This window comes from Zalophus californianus, chromosome 11 (assembly GCF_009762305.2).
Source record: "Zalophus californianus isolate mZalCal1 chromosome 11, mZalCal1.pri.v2, whole genome shotgun sequence".
NCBI lineage: Eukaryota > Metazoa > Chordata > Mammalia > Carnivora > Otariidae > Zalophus > Zalophus californianus.
This window is the reverse complement of record NC_045605.1, coordinates 56,285,743-56,305,038: the sequence shown is the minus strand read 5'-3', so window position 1 is coordinate 56,305,038 and position 19,296 is coordinate 56,285,743. Positions and strand designations below refer to the sequence as shown.

General features: G+C 37.9%; 1 protein-coding gene across 2 annotated transcripts in view; it reads left to right on the top strand.

Moving 5' to 3' along the window:
* The window catches only part of UVRAG (UV radiation resistance associated), a 329,246-nt gene that overhangs the window by 72,080 nt on the left and 237,870 nt on the right, over window positions 1-19,296 (top strand). For both annotated transcript variants that reach the window (XM_027579444.1, XM_027579443.1), the window contains one exon: window positions 933-1,007. In XM_027579444.1, the coding sequence (XP_027435245.1) occupies window positions 933-1,007 (75 nt within the window). The remainder of the gene's footprint in view (window positions 1-932; window positions 1,008-19,296) is intronic.

Here is a 19,296-nt window from a genome sequence, read left to right as displayed (position 1 = left end):
TGTAGTGTTTAATTTTCAAACATTTGTGGATTTTCCAGATATCCTTTTTTTGTTGTTTTCTACTTGAATTCTGTTGAGTTAAGAGAAAATAGTTTGTATGATTTCAATCTTTTCAGCTTTTTTTGAGGTTTATTTTATGGCCTAGAATATAAAATCTCTTCTATGGTGAATGTTTCCCGTACAAGTGATGTGTATTCTGTTGTCGTTGAATCCAGATGTCAGTTAGGTTAAATTAATTGATAATCTTGAGTGAAATTTGAATGATATGTTAGATTTAGCCAGAGGAGATGGGGGTAGGCACGGAAGTATGATAAAACAGAGCATAATCTGATTCATTCATTTTTACTTGAGGAAACTAGAGTCCAGAGTGATGTTGCAAATTAGATATTATTATCTTTAAACAGTCTTTTTTTTTTAAAGATTTTATTTATTTATTTGACAGAGAGAGACATAGGCGGAAGGCAGACGCTTAATGACTGAGCCACCCAGGTGCCCCTAAACTGTCTTCTTGAAAATAGAAAATAATATTAATCTTTTGTGTTTTTTTCTGGGACTTTATAGTTTTTAAAGCACTCTTATAGACTAATTGGATTGTGTTTTCTTTGAGATCAGAGAATGTATAGTATGTCTCTGGATCCCTTGTATTTCAGAAATAGTCTTTCCATAGCAATCTCAAGAAGTGTTTGTGGAAAATGAAAGTGAATGATCATGCTTGTTCTCTTGTGTGATGATTTTGTGAGCCCTTTGACTAAAGCAGGAAGCACTGAATTGATTACCTGGTCTTAGGATAAATTATATGGTTTCTGCTGGCTTGTTAGATTAGTCAGCCTGTTTCTCAGCATTGAAGTAGATCCTGTGGTAACTGTCGTGCCTTAATCATAACAAAACTTAATTGGAATGAGAACTGATAGCGTGTTTTTCTTCTCTCTTAGATTCATGCCCGCAACCAAAATGAAATAATTTTTGGGCTGAATGATGGCTACTATGGTGCTCCATTTGAACATAAGGTAAGAGGATTTTTCTAATGCTGTGAGTTTTGTTTAGTGCAGCTGTGCCTTGACATATAGTGTACAAAGCTCTGTGTAAATAGAATCTTGTTTTAAGTATCATTGTACATTTATTTAGTGTGGCTTAAGGTGAATGCTTTTTAAAGTGAAAACTTGTTTTGTAGCCACCCTGATTCATCTTTTCTAAATCCAGATTATTTTTTTAAGAGGAAATCTGGCTTTTTGCTCTTATTCTATGTAATTCTTTGGAGAGTCAAAACAGAATGGTGAATTTTGATTAAGTACAATACAATTTGATTAAATGTTTCAGATACCTTTTATACTTGGAGTAAATTTAAGAAACTGTGAGTCAAGTGATATTATAGTCAGTGCTATCTCTGTATCTACAGGCGATTAGAGAAAGGAAAGGGAAGAGAATTCATATTTACCAAGTACCTACTATCTATGTTACTATGCCAGGTGATTCATGTTCTTTATCCCACTTAATACTAGCCACAAACCAAATGAGGTGAGTTTTCTATATTACTTGCTCTTAGTGAACACATTGCTTCATAATTCTTGGTTGTGTGAAATACTATCGCTAAAATGCTCCATTCATTCAGCAGCTAATTATTGAGTACCTGCTCTTTGTCAGCCATTGGGCCCTCTCTGTAAGTGCTAAAGGTACATTGGTGAACAGATGGATATTTTCCAGCACGAGTGTGTGGAAGAGACAAGCACTGGTAAAGTAACCTAACAGATGAATATATATAAACACAAGTGGTGGTAATGCTATAAGAGCATGTAGTGAAGACCTTACCTGCACTCTTAGGGACTCTCTATTTGAGAACTAGACTTTTAAGGCTATAATCCAGAGGATGAGTGGAAGTGAACCAAGTGCAGGGAGTGTGGGCTGAATGGGAAGAATGTTCTAGCAGAGGAGGTTGGCAAGTTCGAAGGCCATGAAGTGGAAGAGCATGTGGTGGGTTTTAGGGACTAAAGGAAGGTCAGAGTGATGAGGAAGAGTGATACCTGATGAGACTGGACAGGAAGGTATGGAACCACATCATATAGAACCTTTTAAAGGATTTTATCCTAAGAGCAGTGGATTGTGTTGAAGGATTTTTAGCATGGCAGAGATATAATTTGATTTGTATTTTGATTTCACTCTGTCTGTAGTAAATACTGATTGTAGAGGAGGTAAGAATATATGTGGAAAGACAGAAAGGAGGATCATGCAGTATATTAGGTAAGAGATGCTGATACTTTGGAACAAAGTTATGGCAGAATAGAAAGAAGGTGGATTTAGGAAAGTTTTAGGAGGTAAAAATCATTAGGACCTGGTATGCTTCAAATTTAGGGTATAAGGAAAAAGGTGTAAAGGATGACTTTTGGGTTTCTGGCTTGGGTAGTGTAATGGGATGGATAAATGTTCCAGGCAGTGGGAGAACTAAGGGACAGCAGGTTTGGTGGAGGCAGACTGAGAGCTGATATTTGATCATATGGACTTTGAGATGCCTTCAAGATACCCATGTGCAGATTGGAGTTCAGAGGAGAGAAGTCGGTTAGAGATATAAATGTGGGGCCAATGGCACATAATCACTGAAATGATGAGTTCAGGCTAGGGGCAGACTGTACAGTGAGGAAAAAGGGGTCTTAATAACCAAGCCTTGAGGACCTCCAACTTTTAAGGGCCAAGTAGAGGTGGAGGCATTGGAAAAGTTGACTGAGAAGAAGGAGTGATGAGGGATGTATAAGGAAAAGAATGTAGAGTCTCATAGGATCTCAGAGTCCAAAGAAAAAGAGTTGTTTTGTTTGGGTTTTTGGCTTTTAAGGGGCGGGAGTGGTCAGATAACATGAGGATTGAAAATTGATCCATTGGGTTTGGCAAAATGGAAGGTATTCTAGGTGACTTCATCAAATTTGATTCAAGCTCTGATAAGCTTTTTTTTAAAATTTGTTTTAAACTCAGAACCCTTATATTCTGAGTTCCTAAAGTTTATTAAATGTGTATACCTTTGACATAGAGATACCACTTTATAATTCTTTCTTCCTTTGTTGTATAGATCCTCTAATCTGTAAGCTTTTTTTTTTTAAAGATTTTATTTATTTACTTGACAGAGAGAGAGAGAGAGAGAGCACAAGCAGGGGGAGTGGCAGGCAGAGGCAGAGGGAGAAGCAGGCTCCCCGCAGAGCAGGGGGAGCCTGATGTGGGACTCGATCCCAGGACCCTGGGATCATGACCTGAGCCGAAGGCAGTCGCTTAACCAACTGAGCCACCCAGGCGCCCTAATCTGTAAGCTTTTTAAGGACATATTTGTATATGTAATTTTGAATTCCCAGTACCTATCACAGTTCTTGAGACATGGTATTTGCTTAGTAAAAATGTTTGATTTAATGAGAGAATTATGGGATGGCTACTGTTTTTTTTTTTTTTTACAGTGTCCCATTTATAGGGTTAACCATCCTGACCCTGTTGAGGGATTAAGTTCCTCTTACAACTGGTAACTAGCACACTATCTAGCACAATATCTGGTACATAGTAATAATATTAAAGCGAATATTTATTGAACGTTACTGTGTATCAAATACTTTTAAGAGCTTTATATCTGTTATTCTATTTAATCTCCCAAAGAATTGCATAGTCAGATGCTATTAGTAATTGAAGTTTTGGATAGCCGATGACTAATGCCCCTTTCTTCTCCCCATGCGTTTGGAACAAGTTTAGAAATAAGACAGGTGATAGATAAATGGAGATCAAAATGTTGGCTTTATTACTAATAAAATTAATTGGCAATTGTGGCTTAAATTCTACAAGTAAAAGAGCTTGTATACTTCCTCCCAAATTGAACCTTCCCCCCAAAACAACAAAACAAGCAAAACCAGGATCTTGCCCTTTTACAGGGACAAATCCTAATCCTCCAAGCTAAAAGCAGAATTTATGTGTGCTCTAGGCAGGCTGTTCCTGACTGGGAGGGAAACTGGAAAGAACTGAGGCCATCATGGTCTGTTTCTTCTCCCAAGCTCAGCAGTCAGTCTTCTGCCTGTCCTGGAAGGACACAGAGAAACTGGAAATGTTCTCTTTAGGACCTGGGAAATGGAGTGGGACTTTTTTTTTTTTTTTAAGATTTTATTTATTTATTTGATAGAGATAGAGCACAAGCAGGGGGAGTGGCAGGCAGAAGGAGAGGGAGAAGCAGGCTCCCCGCTGAGCAGAGACCCTGATGTGGGGCTCAAGGAGTGGAACATCTTTTGCCTGTGTGGAAACATGAGTGCAGAATGTTCTCCCTGACAATAATAATGATGATGATGATGATGATGATAGCTAATGTTCTGTGAGCTAATAATAATGCCAGGTACTGTTCTAATTCCTTTCATAGTTTACCTCATTTAAACCTCACAATTGTCTTTTTACAGAAGAGGAAGCCTGCACACAGAAGTTAAGTAACTTTCTCCAGATTACAGAGCTACTAAGTAGCAGAGATGGGATTCAAGACCAGATGGTCAATAAAACTTTATTGAGTATGTTTTATTGTAATAAGTGGTATATTTTATTCTATAGTCCTTCAGTTAGTGAATTTTACAAATTTATAAGTCCAGTCTTATCTTGCCCCTGTACCAGCTTTCAGATGAACATCTGATACATAGTTTGAACCTTAAAAAACATTAGTTTTCCTTTTTAAAGAAAGCCATAAGCAATTTTTCCAGTCCAGATGTCCTTGTAAGTGCACACTTTGAGACCCTCCACTGCACCAAACAAAAAGCAATGATTCGTTTAACCCCCCCAAACCCAAAGAACCAAAACAAAACAAAAAAAACCCTAGTGATCGGTGAAATCAGAGAAATTTAAAGAGACATACTTTGCTAAAACAAACTAAAAGCAAGAAAATAAACCTATCTGGAACAGAAATGGAATAAAAACTTGAAGAAGTAGGCAGAAGCAGAAGCCTAGTCGTTGAAAGATGTGTTCCTCTGGGCAAAATGAACACAAAGCTGAGAAAGGTAGGAATCTCCCAATTACAGAGGGAGGCTGAAGAAAAGACATCTTAGAGAAACTGCAGATCTTTAAGGTTAATTTTAAAAGGAGAAATCTTAAAAAAAATAAAAAGAGAAATCTTAAAAATGAGCAGAGAGAAAGGAAATATTACCTACAAATTAGACTGACAGCAGACTTTGCAGCAGTAACAGTTGATGCCAGGAGAAATAATCAAGTGCTATTAACTATTAAATGTATCATTCTATTTCTAGTAAACCTTCAGTCAAGAGCGAGGGTGAAAGAGGAACAATTTTAAAGACACACAGATTGAGAATTTACTGCCCACAGACCCTTTATCTTTTTTTTTTATTATTTTTATTTTATTATTTGAGAGAGAGAGAGAATGAGAGAGAGAGAGCACGAGAGGGAAGAGGGTCAGAGGGAGAAGCAGACTCCCCGCCGAGCAGGGAGCCCGACGCGGGACTCGATCCCAGGACTCCAGGACCATGACCTGAGCCGAAGGCAGTCGCTTAACCAACTGAGCCACCCAGGCGCCCGACCCTTTATCTTTACTGAATAGTGGAGGTAGAGAAGTGATCCCAAAGGGAAGATGTAGGAAGTAACAGCAAGTTACAGCAAAATACAAAAAAGTGGTTACAACGTTAGTGAATGCAGTTAACTACTGACAGCAAACTAACATGCAAACAAAAACTTAATATGTAATAAGTTATGTTTTAAGGTAAAAACAAACTAGACCATTGTTATTCAAAGAACAGTTTGTGGACCAGAGGTAGTCTAAGAACTGTCTGTCACTAGTCTGTGGTGAGCCAAGTATAAAAAGTGAGAGTAAATGTTTCAAAACTTTTATAGCAGTTTGACATTATTGTGCCTTTTTATTGTATTTTACAAAAGTATCAGTTCACAATGGATTGAAGGAAAAGCAACTGGTCCTTGGCCACAGAGCTTTTGAGAAGCAGTTCTCTAGACAACAATAATGAGGTGAGGGAGGGTGTGTAAAGAGTTAAGACTCATTGAGGTCACTGATCTGTCTGGGAGGAGGATAGTAAACAACTACAGAATTTGTTAGAAAAATTTGTGGTCAAGTGTGCATGTTAAAAATGTGAAAGTAGTATAGGTTAGAAACCAGAGAATATATATATATATTTTTTAAAGATTTTATTTATTTATTTGAGAGAGAGAGAATGAGAGATAGAAAGCACGAGAGGGAAGAGGGTCAGAGGGAGAAGCAGACTCCCTGCTGAGCAGGAAGCCCGATGTGGGACTCGATCCCGGGACTCCAGGATCATGACCTGAGCCGAAGGCAGTCGCTTAACCAACTGAGCCACCCAGGCGCCCATGAGAATATATATTTTTAAGTAGCAGAGGAAAAAAGGGATTATGAAGAGTGGAAAATTTTGTCGACTAATAGGAGGGAGAAAAGAAAACAAGTGGTAAACAAAAACATGTAGTAGAGTCGTAGAAATAAGTCCAAATGTATTTGTAATGACAGTAATTGTAAACAGATAATCATATCTATGTTGGACATATTTTGTAAAGGATTTTATTTTTTTATTTTTATTTTTTAAAGATTTTATTTATTAATTTGACAGAGAGAGACACAGGGAGAGAGGGAACACAAGCAGGGGAAGTGGGAGAGGGAGAAGCAGGCTTCCCGCCGAGCAGGGAGCCCGATGTGGGGCTGGATCCCAGGACCCTGGGATCATGACCTGAGCTGAAGGCAGACGCTTAACGACTGAGCCACCCAGGCGCCCCTCATAAAGGATTTTATAAAATGCTAAAGTAACAAGGCTTTGAGAACAGGATTGTATCTTTTTTTTAAAAAAAGATTTTATTTATTTATTTGACAGAGAGAGATCACAAGTAGGCAGATAGACAGGCAGAGGGAGAGGGAGAAGCAGGCTCCCTGCTGAGCACGCAGCCTGATGCAGGACTTCATCCCAAGACGCTGGGATCGTGACCTGAGCTGAAGGCAGATGCCCAACTGACTGAGCCACCCACGTGCCCCGAGAATAGGATTGTATTTTAAGAATGTATATACGCTAAGAAGAATTAAACCTGTGGGGTGGTAAGCACATTTTATTTATTTTTTTATTTATTTTTAAAGATTTTATTTATTTATTTGACAGAGAGAGAGAGAGAGAGTGAGAGCAGGAACACAAGCAGGGGGAGTGGGAGAGAGAGAAGCAGGCTTCCTGCCAAGCAGGTAGCCCGATGCAGGGCTCGATCCCAGGACCCCAGGATCATGACCTGAGCCTAAGGCAGACGCTTAACGACTGAACCACCCAGTTGCCCCAAGGAAGCACATTTTAAAGCAACTTTATAAATAGTGACTAGAATTTTTGTTGACCATTTCTTAAGTGTTCTTGTTGTTTTACATTAATTGTAATCAGAAACATTATTACCTCTGATGATTCTGTTGTTGTTAATCCTTCCTGTGTCCATATTACTTAAAGTGCCTTCAGCCACTATGGGTCTAAAAGCTGAAATTACTTATTTGCTCAGAACTCTTGCCTCTTTGTTTGTTCATCTCCTTCTTGAAAAGGCCTTACTCATTTCTGTTGAGTTTTTAGGAACCTGGTCAATCTCTCAACTACATAGGACAATGGACCAGTAGTTCAGTCTCACTACCAGGAATGTGGAAACACTTAACACAGAAAATCTTTGACTAAAATATGCTGTGGGTTTGAATCCTTTGTTCAGCAACCTCTGCTGACATTATTAGGGAGTGATATGTTCTTGTTAACTTTATGTAGTATGAGTGTATTTTTTTGGCCTATGAACATAGAACTCTTAGCTATTCAGCAGCAATGCAGATGAAGAGATGATTGAGTAAATGATGAAAGTCTTCTTCTGTCTGTATTTGCAAAAGTGATTTTTTTCCATCAATAAATATCAAGTACCTACTATGTGCCAATTATTAAACTAAGTATTTTGGGATACAAAAGTATTAGATGCAGATTTCTTTTATCCAGGTGAGATAAAACACCATGTATTCCAGAAGAGCTCTAGTTTACCATGGATTTAGTTTGAAAAATTGTTTTTGATGTCAGTTATTTGGGTCTTGCAGATAACACAGGTGAATTATAGCAGAACTTTAAATAATCTGAAGAGCACCTTAGGAAGGAGGTGTTTTTTTTTTTAACATTTGGAGACTATGGAGAACCAGAGAGCAACACTGTTGTGGCTTAAGTTGGAGTGGATGTAGGTTGGTGAATGAAAGCTAGGTGGCTGGGAGGGATGTTTTCTAGGTGGATTGAACTTCTAGAATGGCATCTGGGGGAGCATGAGGACTACTAAGAGGCTATTGGGCCAGCTCTTTATCCATTAAGCTGGAAACTGTTCAGATCTCAGTTTAGGAGTTTTGCCTTTTATAAAGACATGTAAGACTATCTTTGCCTGAATTGCCTTTTGTCAGCTACTCTTTTTTTTTTTTTTTTGCTACTCTTATTTTTGGGAGGATGCTGACAGCTTACCTGGGTGAGTGTATACTCCTAGTAGTTAAATGTACAGGTTTTAGAGTCAGATTGATGTGAGTTTAATTCCAGGCACTTCTGCAACTTACCTGTGAGGGAGATCTTTGGCAAATTAAGTCACCTCTGAGTTTTTCTCCTCTTATACAGAGAACAATTTGTTCAAATTGTTTGGGGATGAAAAGTGATAATGTACAGTATAAAACTGGCACATGAATAGAGTTCAATAATAAATGGAAACTACTCACTAGGCTCTAAACCCTATGGTAAAAGGGATTACCTCTCTAATCCTATTGCATTAACATTGCGTCCCTTGCACAGTATCTGGCATATAGTATAGTAGGTGCTCAATAGAAGTTTGTTAATGAATGTAGGTGAATGCATGCTGTCTTTGGGACTATCATAGCAGTAACTGAGAATAAAAATCTTGAGAGGATGGTATTATTTCTCTCTCCTACCCTACTTTAACCCTAGTCCCAACTTCTGGAGTTTTATTTTTAAAGATTTAATTATTTATTCATTTGAGAGAGAGTGAGTGAGAACATGAGCTGGGTGGGCAGGGTTAGAGGGAAGGGAGAAGCAGACTCCCCACTGAGCAGGGAGCTGACCTGGAGCTCCATCCTAGGGCCCTGGATAATGACCTGAGTTGAAGGCAGACCCTTAACCGACTGAGCCACCCAGGTGCCCCTCTGGAGTTTTATTTTTATGTAACTCATACTGTCATAATAATTCTAACTACTGTGTTTTTGACAAAGTACAAAAAGCATTAGATTATTAAGAATTCTTTTCTCAGACTAAAAGTTATAGCAGCAGTTATCTTCAGAGTCCAGTAGATGGCAATGGTTTCTCACTTTAATGGAAAAAAAAAATCAGAGCAGGAGTAGAATCTAGTAAAAAGGATCAGATCTTTTTGGAATGAAACTCTTAGGAGATTGAAATAGCAATTTGGTGATTAATTTCACAAACACAGTCACATAACTTAATCATCTCAAGTACATCGTCGAGCCTAGGTTAAAGACTTAGGGACAATACCAAGTTTCAGAACCTGTACAAATGAAAATTTCTTATTTTATATTTTTCAAGGCATGATACTTTTGAAAAGTAGAAAATCTGAATTCTAATCCCAGTTAAGATATTTCCATTTAGTTAACTTTATAGAACTGAGAAGTTAAAAAGATGGCTATTTCCTCTTACCAGTCAAATTAATGGACACTAACTTGTTTCCAAAGCACGTCCCACACAGTATGCGAAGCTGGACATTCAGAGGTGGGGATTAAATGTCCCAAGTAGCCTATGTTTTAACAATAGGGAAAGGGATATGGTATAATGTTGTCCAGGTCTTTCAGTACATCATCAAGCAAAGGTTGGAAAGTCATAAAAATAGACCATTCCTCTACATACTCTATTCAGCTTTCCTTTCCAGTCTCCTCTCCCCCTCCTCCCCCACATTACAAAATATAAAGACAATAAATCTTCAGGGGCTGTTTCTAATAGCTGCCTGCTTTGTTATAAAACATTTAGGTATCTGAGCTCAGTTTAAATCCAGGGTAAAACTTTGTTTCTGAATGATTTGAGCTGGTGTGATCTAGTAACAGTGTTACTTATACCAGGTAGGTATAGAGCTTTTGAAAGCTGTAGTTCCCAGTTTTCATTTACTAAGTACCTACTATATGTCAGACACTATACTAGCTATTTTACATGTTTTTTTTTTAATCTTGTGTAACAATTCCATGAGGTGGTTATTATTCTCATTTTATAGGTAAAGTACCCTAGAGGAAAACGTTAAACTACTAACCCAAGATGATATAGCTAGGGAGTAGCCGAACCATGACTTAAAACCAGGTCTCCTTTATTCAAAGGTGTTTTCTTTTAAACACTATGCTACATGCCATCTCTGCATTTCTTCCCACTTCATATATCCTGTTCAAAGTACTAGGTCTCTGTGTTTATATTTAACCAGAGATCTCCACTGTGTGCATTGTGAGAATCAAATGAGAGGGTACATGGGAAAGTGCTTTGAATGGTATGAAGTGCATTATTGTACAGACTCTATGTATTTATTATTGTAGAGTGGGCATGCAATGCCCGTGAGACCATCAACCCACTGAAGTCCACGTATTAGTCACTATACTTGGCTTCTCTCAAGTCTTTTTTTCTCTTTTTCCCCCTTTTCTCTTGGATCAAATTAACTTCTGACAGATGTTTGGAAAATCATGTTATCCTGTAATTCATATTTATAAATCCTGCTGCTGCAGTGTGGTCCCCATTCTCCCTCTTCATTGAAGCCAGAAAATAATCTGGGAAAATGCCACGTTTCCTGTTACGAATTTGGAGGATCTTGTCTTCTTAGCACAATTGTTGAGGTTTTCAGAATTTTAATACTGGAAAATTCAAAGCCGGGCATGGTTCTTTGTATAGATGTTTTAGATTCTTGAAAAGTAAACAGAAACAGAGATCCAGACTTATCCTCACTAGAGGATTCAGAGTTTAAAATTTTGAAAACTTGTTTTTATTATTCTTTCTTGGATTTGTAGTGAGGGCATGCTTGACCTTTGTTCCCCCCTCTGATAGTCGGTTTCGGTTTAAATTGTTCTTCAAAGCTGGGAGTCCTTTCTACACTCCCCCCCCCCCCCCCCCGCCCCACTAATGCTCATTAGTGTGATGCCACTGTTGCCTTCTCTTCTCCTCTCACACCCATGGGAATTTGTGTGCGTGTCTTTTTCCTCTTCAGGCGTAAGCTCCTTTCCACTGAAGTTGTATCTTACTCAACTTTTGTGAGTCTCAGGATTTAGCATAGACTTTACTTAGTAAATATTTTTCCATGTGTGAACTCAGTGTATTAGGATCACATGGTTCCTATCTCTACTCTAAAATACACTTTTAGGTTACGTTAGCAGGGGCACCTGCAGTCCTCTTGTCATGGAGCAGCATTGATGGCATTTAAGTCCACTTCATGCTTACACTGTGTGACTCTGATTGTGATGCTTTTTTGAGGGTAGTTTAAAGCACTAAAACATGAACAAGGATTTCTTTACCCTATTGAATTTAAAAGAAGGAATTGATTTTAGTTTCAGGATCTGTATACTTTTGCTTAACAGTGCTCTTCTTATTTCTCATTGTTTCTCACTATTTTGAGGGAGAGGAGAACTTCCTCTGTGGTCTCAAACCTTAGACCAAATCTGGGGGAATACATATATTCAGTTCTGGTTTAGCGTCTCAGAAGAGGTCTTGCCTTCCCTCCTTAAAAGCTTAGCTTCTGGGCTTCCGTAGAGTTCAGAGGCAGAAGGTACCCGAGGTTTGAAGGTGCTCGACAGAGATTCTTGCACAGTTTTTTCAGTTTAAACTTGGCTGGCAATTAAAAGTGTATTAAGGTCCAAATGAACATATACACATAGGAGCACAGGCTATCTGTTGATTCATCAGGTAGTTATTTTAAGAAAAGTTGTACAAATAAATACTGTATTTTAAAATGGATACTGATTGCATCTGAAAATATGCTCAAGTAGTAGAGAGCCATTGTTTTTTTCCATTGCCAATCACAATTTCTTATTCTAGTTAAGTAAGTAGAAAAAGGACTATTTGCAAAGCTCACTTAATAGTTTTATAAATAACATCTAGAATGCTGTCAGTTCTGCTGAGGAAAGCTTTTGGTGGAGCCTTTAAGCAATTGTTGTCAGGCTTCCACTTGGGCCTTTTGTCTTCTCATGAACACGTTGTATTTGCATTTAGATCCCTCCCAAGTCTACATCTCGTCTGTATTTCCATATATCCAGACTTGAGTTAAATTGCTTGGATGTTTCAAAGACACACACACTCTACAAGTCCCAGACTGAGCTCAGTTCCCCTCCCCATCTTGAAAAACTTCTTCCTGTTGTGTTCCTTAGTTTAGTGAATGGTACTGCTATCCATGTACTGTCTTAAGTCAGAAAGGGGAGTCAGCCTGGACCCCTCCCTCTTTTTTGAATGACTACTTGATGGAGTCTGCTAAATATCTACTTCTTTCCTGCTTTTTGGAGTATAGCCAGAAAATGCTGGTCATGTCCCTCTATATTTGAATCATTTCAGAGTAATAACTGGCTTATAGGGTCTTACTGTGTGATCTGGTCCCTGATTTCTAAGCACCCCACCCATAGCTTAGATCTCATTTCCGTAGAAAGGCTTTCTATGATATACCCCTAAATCTGGTTGGGATACCCCTCTTACATGCTCCCATGGCACCTTCATTTTCCTCATCACTGACCCTTATCTGATTATATTCTGATTGTCCATTTGCTCATCTCTCTTCCTAGACTGTAAGCTACATAAGGGCAGGGACAGTGTCTTTCTGTCTTCATTACTAATTTATTCCTGGTCCTTAGCATTGTGCCTGTCATACAGTAGTAATACAATAAATATTTGTTGAATGAGTGAGTGAAGCTTCTGTAGCAGCAAATCATTAAGCATTCTAATGGGATACATAATGGGATAGCTGGTTATCGTCATCTGTATGGCTTGTTACTCAAAATTCTAGTTCTCTCGGTTTAAATAGTTTGGGCCATTTCTGCATAGACGCCTGTCATTTGCATATTATTATACTTTAAATGGAACTCTTCATTTTTCTCTCCAGGCTTTCTTTCCTTTCCAGTTTCCCACATCTTTCTTAACTATTTTCCCATTTATTTGGGCCCCAAGTATTGCAGTTAGATTTGATTGATTTCTTTCTTTTATCTACTCTATACGGTTGGCCACTCAGCTCTTTGGAGGCCTTTGAAATAACTACTCTCCGTGGCTACTTTTCCATCTCCGTTGTGGTGCATGATGCAGGCTCAGCCTGGTGCCCTCATAAGGCTAGGTTACTGTAGTACTTTTCTGGTGGGCTTATGGACTCTAGTCTCTTTGTATCCACTCTGTCTTATTCACTACCACCTGATTCATCTTCCTGAGGCATACTTTCATTTTTTATTCCTTTGCTTAAAAGTTTTGTAGAGTGACTTCTCATTGTCTGCTAGATGTGTCTAAATCTCTGACCTGCTTTCCTTCTCTCCATCTGCCTGCATTCAGTCAGTGGTATGTACAGTAAGTACTTTTAGTTCTAACTGTGCTTTTATCTCTTCTTTCTCTTAGTGTTTGAGCTCTTATTATTATCTCTAGTACGTGTGGATTTTTAGAATAGCCTGCTGACTGGCGTTTGGACATTCTGCCTTCTCTAATGCATCATATTTGTCATTACCAGAGTAACTTTCCTTAAATGCATCTCTGATCATTATGCTGTATTGTCAGAAATCTTTCATGAGTCCTTATTGCCTGGAGATTGTCTCCACTTTTTAGCATGCCATTCAAGGCTTTCTCTACTCTGGCCCTCCCAAGCTACTTATTCAACCCTGTTTCCCACTGTTTTCCTCTCCAGGGTTCCAAGTAATTTCCATGTCATTGAAGCTGAACAAATTGGACCACTACTTAATTTTCTCTGAATGCAACTTTTGTTTTCCCACTGTCATGCTTTGGCTAAAGGTGTTCAGACTGTGTGGGACTTTCCTTCTTTGCCATTCAGCTTTTTAATACTTCTTAATCTATCTCAGTTACTGCCACCCCTGCAGCCTTTGATGTTCCTTCTTTTACTAGATGGAATCTTTACCATATCAGAACCCCTGTAGCTATTTCCTTTTTAACCTTTCCTATGGCACCTTTGCAGTTTTTACTTCACTTGGAACCTTAACTGGGTTATATACATCATAGTGTACTGGGTTGTATACTTTTATAAGGATGGTAACAATTGCCTGACACCCTGTATGTATGAGGTATTCGATAAACACTGAAACAAATAAGTATGTGTATAATACTGTTTGCTTCATAATCAGTTATCCTGTCAACGGGATTATTATAGTATAATTTATAATTCTAATAAAGTTAAGGCTGGTCTTGTGACTGTTGTAGCGGCTAAAAACTCTCAAAATATACAGTAACATCATTTAAAAAGTGACTTATCCAGTGATCTCCTACAGGGGTAAGCAAACCATAGTCTAGCACATGGTTTTGTATGGCCTAAGAGCTAAGAATGGTTTTTACATTTGTGAAGAATCTGAAGGAGAAAACAAAGAATATGCCATAGAGGTGAAATGTAGCTTGCAAAACCTGAAATATTTACTATCTGGCCATTGACAAGAAAGTTTGTTGACCCTTGATGTAGAAACGCACCTGATCATCTGCCTGGAATTACTCCTGCTCACTGGGTATGTGAAATTAATCATCTGTTTTCTTGAACAATTTAATAGGCACTCACCCAGACTGGTGCCTATTCCCTTCCTTGAAAAAGCATTGTTAGGCCTGGCTTCAGAAGAATTTTGAGTGACACGTAAATCTCCTCTGGGCTCTTTGGCACTTGGCAGTATCTCACACAGATAACCAGATACAAACGAGCCATTTCTTTCCATTATAATCCTTCATCAGAGGTCTGTCAGGATCACACATGTGGTGAAGTTAGATGTCATTCAGAACAAGGCTCTTAGCATATTTTAAGAAAGTTAATTGCTAAGTGGTGGCTAAGGCAGAAGGGTTTAATAATGTTCTTAAGTTGCCTTAAATGTACATGGACCCAGAATTTTAGAACTGGAAAGGTCTTAGAGATCAAGTATAGCATGGTCATTTAAGAAAGTGGGCTGTGGAGCCAGACTGCATGGCTCTTCTACTTAATCCTCCTTGCATCTCAGTTTCCTCACCTTTAAAGTGGGGATAATAATAGTCCCTGTTTCAGAGGATTGTGTGAAAAATATGTTAACCCTTAACATATGAACATTTAAATTGTTAATATTAACTTGGAAAAGAACACTGTCTGGCATACTGTAAATAATCATAAATGTTACTCTTATGTGTATTGCTGTCATTTTTTATTTTTGTTTTTATTACTAGTAGTTTCATCTCATTTTATAGTTAAGGAAACTGAGGCCTAGAGGAGAGTTAAATTGTTTTCCTCATTTCCATGACGGGCAGAGTAGATTAAAACCCAGGATCCTGGCTTTCATTTGAATTCTCCTTTTCTTGCTATAACGTATTGCTTTTAGTTGTATGTTAGTGGGTACAGATGATTTTTTAAGAGAAAAAAATGTGTCTGTCCACATTTACTTAGCCTGATGTTTTTGAGGTGCATCTGTGTGTAGCATGTGCTAATACTTCTTTCCTTTCTGTGGCTAAGAAATACCTCATTGTCTTGATATACTTCATTTTGTTTAACCATTTATCCATTGATGGATATTTGGGGTTTCTACCTTTTGGCTCTTGTGAATAATGTTGCTATGAACATTTGTATACAAGTATTTGTTTGAAGACCTGTTTTCATTTCTTTCAGGTATATACCTAGGAGTGGATTGGCTGGGTCATATGGTAATTCTATGTTTGACTTTTTAAGGAATTGCCAAACTTTTTTTTTTTTTTTTTTTTAAACAGTGGCCGACGTTTTACATTCCCGGTGGCATTATAGGAGGGTTCTGATTTCTCTACATCCTTGCCAACACTTATTTTCTGTGTTTTTTTTTTTTTTTTAGTTAAAAATTTTTGGAATGCCTGGCTGGCTCAATCAGTAGAACATGTGACTCTTGATCTTGGGGTTCAAGGCCCACTTTGGGCATAGAGATTACTTAAAAATTTTTAAAAATTTTGCTTGTTTATTTGTTGGTTTTTTATTTGTTTTTAGTTATCTTGGTATGAATTAGTATCTCATTGTGGTTTTGATTCACCTTTTTCTAATGACTAATGATGTTGAACATCTTTTCATGTGTTTGTTGGCTATTTGTATATCTTTTTTTTGAGAAATGTCTCTAAGTCATTTGCCCATTTTTAAAGTGGATTGTTTGTCATTTTATGGTTGAGTTGTTAGAGTTCTTTATGTATTTTAGATGTGAGACCTTTATCAGATATATGATTTGCAAATATTTTCTCCCATTTTATGGGTTTTTTCACTTTCTTATAGTGTCCTTTGATGCACAGAGTTTTTAATTTTGAGAAGTCATATTTATTATTGCATTTGTTGCTCAGGCTTTTGGTGTCATACCTAAGAATCCATTGGCAAATCTGAGGTTATATAGGTGTACCCCCTGTGCTTTCTTTAAATAGTTTTATAGTTTTAGCTCTTACATTTAGGCCTTTGATCTATTTTGAAGTAATTTTTATATATAGTGTTAGGGATGGGTCCAAGTCATTCTTTTTTGCATATGGCTATCCAGTTGCTTTAACATCATTTGTTGACAAGACTATTATTTTTCCAGTGAGTAGTCTTGGTACCTTTGTCTAAAATCAGTTGACCACAGTTGTGTGAGTTTATTTATAGATTATCAGTTCTATTTCATTGATCTGTGTATCTACCTTTATGCCAGGACCTCACCATTTTGATTACTGCTGCTTTGTACTACGTCTTGAAATTGGGAAGTGTGAGTCTTTCCAACTTGGTGTATTATATTGATTTTCATTTATTGAACCACCCTTACATACCTTAGATAAATCCCACTTGTTCCTGGTATATAATCCTTTTTAAAAAAGTTACTTTTAAACTGTGGTGGGATATACGTAATACGCAGTGTACCACCTTAACCATTTTAAGTGTACAGTTAGTTCAGTGGCATTAAGTGTGTTCACATTGTTGTGGAGCCATCACCACCATCCATCTCCAGAACTTTTTTCATTTTGTGAAGCTGAAAAACTACCCATTAAGCAGTAACTCCCCATCTCCCTCTCCCACAGCCCCCTGGCACTCACCATTCTACTTTCTGCTTTACAAATTTGGCTACTCTGGGTATATTATGTGATTGGGATCATACAGTATTTGTTCTTTTGTCACTGACTTATTTTACTTAAAATCTAAATCATCTCAAAGGTCATCTGTATTATAGCATGTGTCAGAATTTCTTTCCTTTTTAAGGCTAAATGATATTTCATTGTATGAATATAGCATGTTTTGTTTATCTGTTCATTTGTTGGTAGACACTTGAGTTGCTTCTACCTCTTGACTATTGTGAATAATACTCCTCTGAACATGGATGTACACATATCTTTTTGAGTCTTTGCTTTCAGTTCTTTTGCATATATACCTAGAAGTGGAATTGTTGGCCAGTGGTTTATGTTTTTTAATATGTGGCTGGGTTAGCTTTGCTAGTATTTTGTTGAAGACTTTTACATATATATATTCATAAGGAATATTGACCTATAATTTTCTTGTGATATTATTGTCTGGCTTTGGTATCAGGGTAATACTGGCATCATAGAATGAGGTAAGAAGTATTTCCTCCTCTTTCATTTTTTTGAGAAGGATTGGTGCTATTTTTTCTTTAAATGATTGGTAGAATTCACCAGTCAAATCATGTGGTTCTGGGCTTTTCTTTGCTGGGAGTTTTATGATTACTGATTTCAGCTTATTTTGTTATGATTTTATTAAATTAACATTTATTAGGTGGAGCACAGAGTGCTGGTTGGTAAGCCATGGTTCGACAACAGACCACAAGAGAAATTGAAATAGAAAAGGTTTTTACTTATAGGTCCTGGAGGAATTACAAGGGCATACATTAAGGGGCCCCACAGGGAGATCAGGGCAGAGTGTAGAGAGAGGTAGGACCTGGAGTACAGTGCCTTTATTAGGTCTGTGGGTGGGGTGCTTTGGAGATCCTGGGCTAGAGCTGGATTTGTCAGTTCAAACCAAAAGAGTAGGGTTTTGGTAAGCTCAGCAGGATTTTTATCTAAGGGGCGCTTAAGGCATACAGGCACTGGGAACCAGGAGAGACCATTGATCACAAGTCCTATCATTAATTCTTGTAAGCAAACTTACATGGCTTGTATCTCTGTGGCCTGCTATTTAGGACATGTGCTTCCCTGAGAGGTCTAGTCAGTTTAAGGTCCTTGCAGGCCCCTTGGCCAAACAAAATGGATGCTGAGGCAGCAATACCAGGGAGTAGTTTAGCTAATCAGTGACTTGACTTATCTCAACAACTTCTTGTAGGGCTGTTCAGATTTTTTCTATTTCTTCTTGAGTCATTTTGGGGAGTTGTGTTTCCAGGAATTTCCATTTTATTTGGATTATCTGATTTATTGACATACAATTGTTAATAACACTACAAGTGTTCTATAACACTTTTTATTTCTATAAGGTTGGTAATAATCCCATTTTCATTCTTAATTTTAGTGATTTGAGTCTTCTCTTTTTTTCTTAGTCTAAGCTTGAGGTTTGTCAATTTTGTTGATCTTTCAAAGAACTAACTTTTGGTTTGTTGATTTTCTCTATTGTTTTTGTATTCTCTTTCCTGGATCTCAGCTCTAATATTTATTAATTCTTCCCTTATTTTGGGCTTAGTTTGTTCTTTTTCTAGTTCCTTAAAGTGGAAGTTTGGGTTATTAATTTGAACTCTTCAGTACCTTTTTTTTTTTAAATGTAGATGTTTACAGCTGTAAATTTCCCTTAGCACTTTTTCTTTTCTTTTTTTTTTTTTAAAGATTTTATTTATTTGACAGAGAGAGACACAGCGAGAGAGGGAACACAAGCAAGGGGAGTGGGAGAGGGAGAAGCAGGCTTCCCGCGGAGCAGGGAGCCCGATGCGGGGCTCGATCCCAGGACCCTGGGATCATGACCTGAGCCGAAGGCAGACGCTTAACGACTGAGACACCCAGGCGCCCCAGCACTTTTTCATTATATCACATATGTTTTGATATGTTGTACTTTCATTTTTTTTTAAAGATTTTATTTATTCATTTGTCAGAGAGTGAGAGAGAAAGAGCACAAGCAGGGGGGGCAGCAGGCAGAGGGAGAAGCAGGCTCCCCGCTGAGCAAGGAGCCCGATGTGGGACTCAATCCCAGGACGCTGGGATCATGACCTGAGCTGAAGGCAGA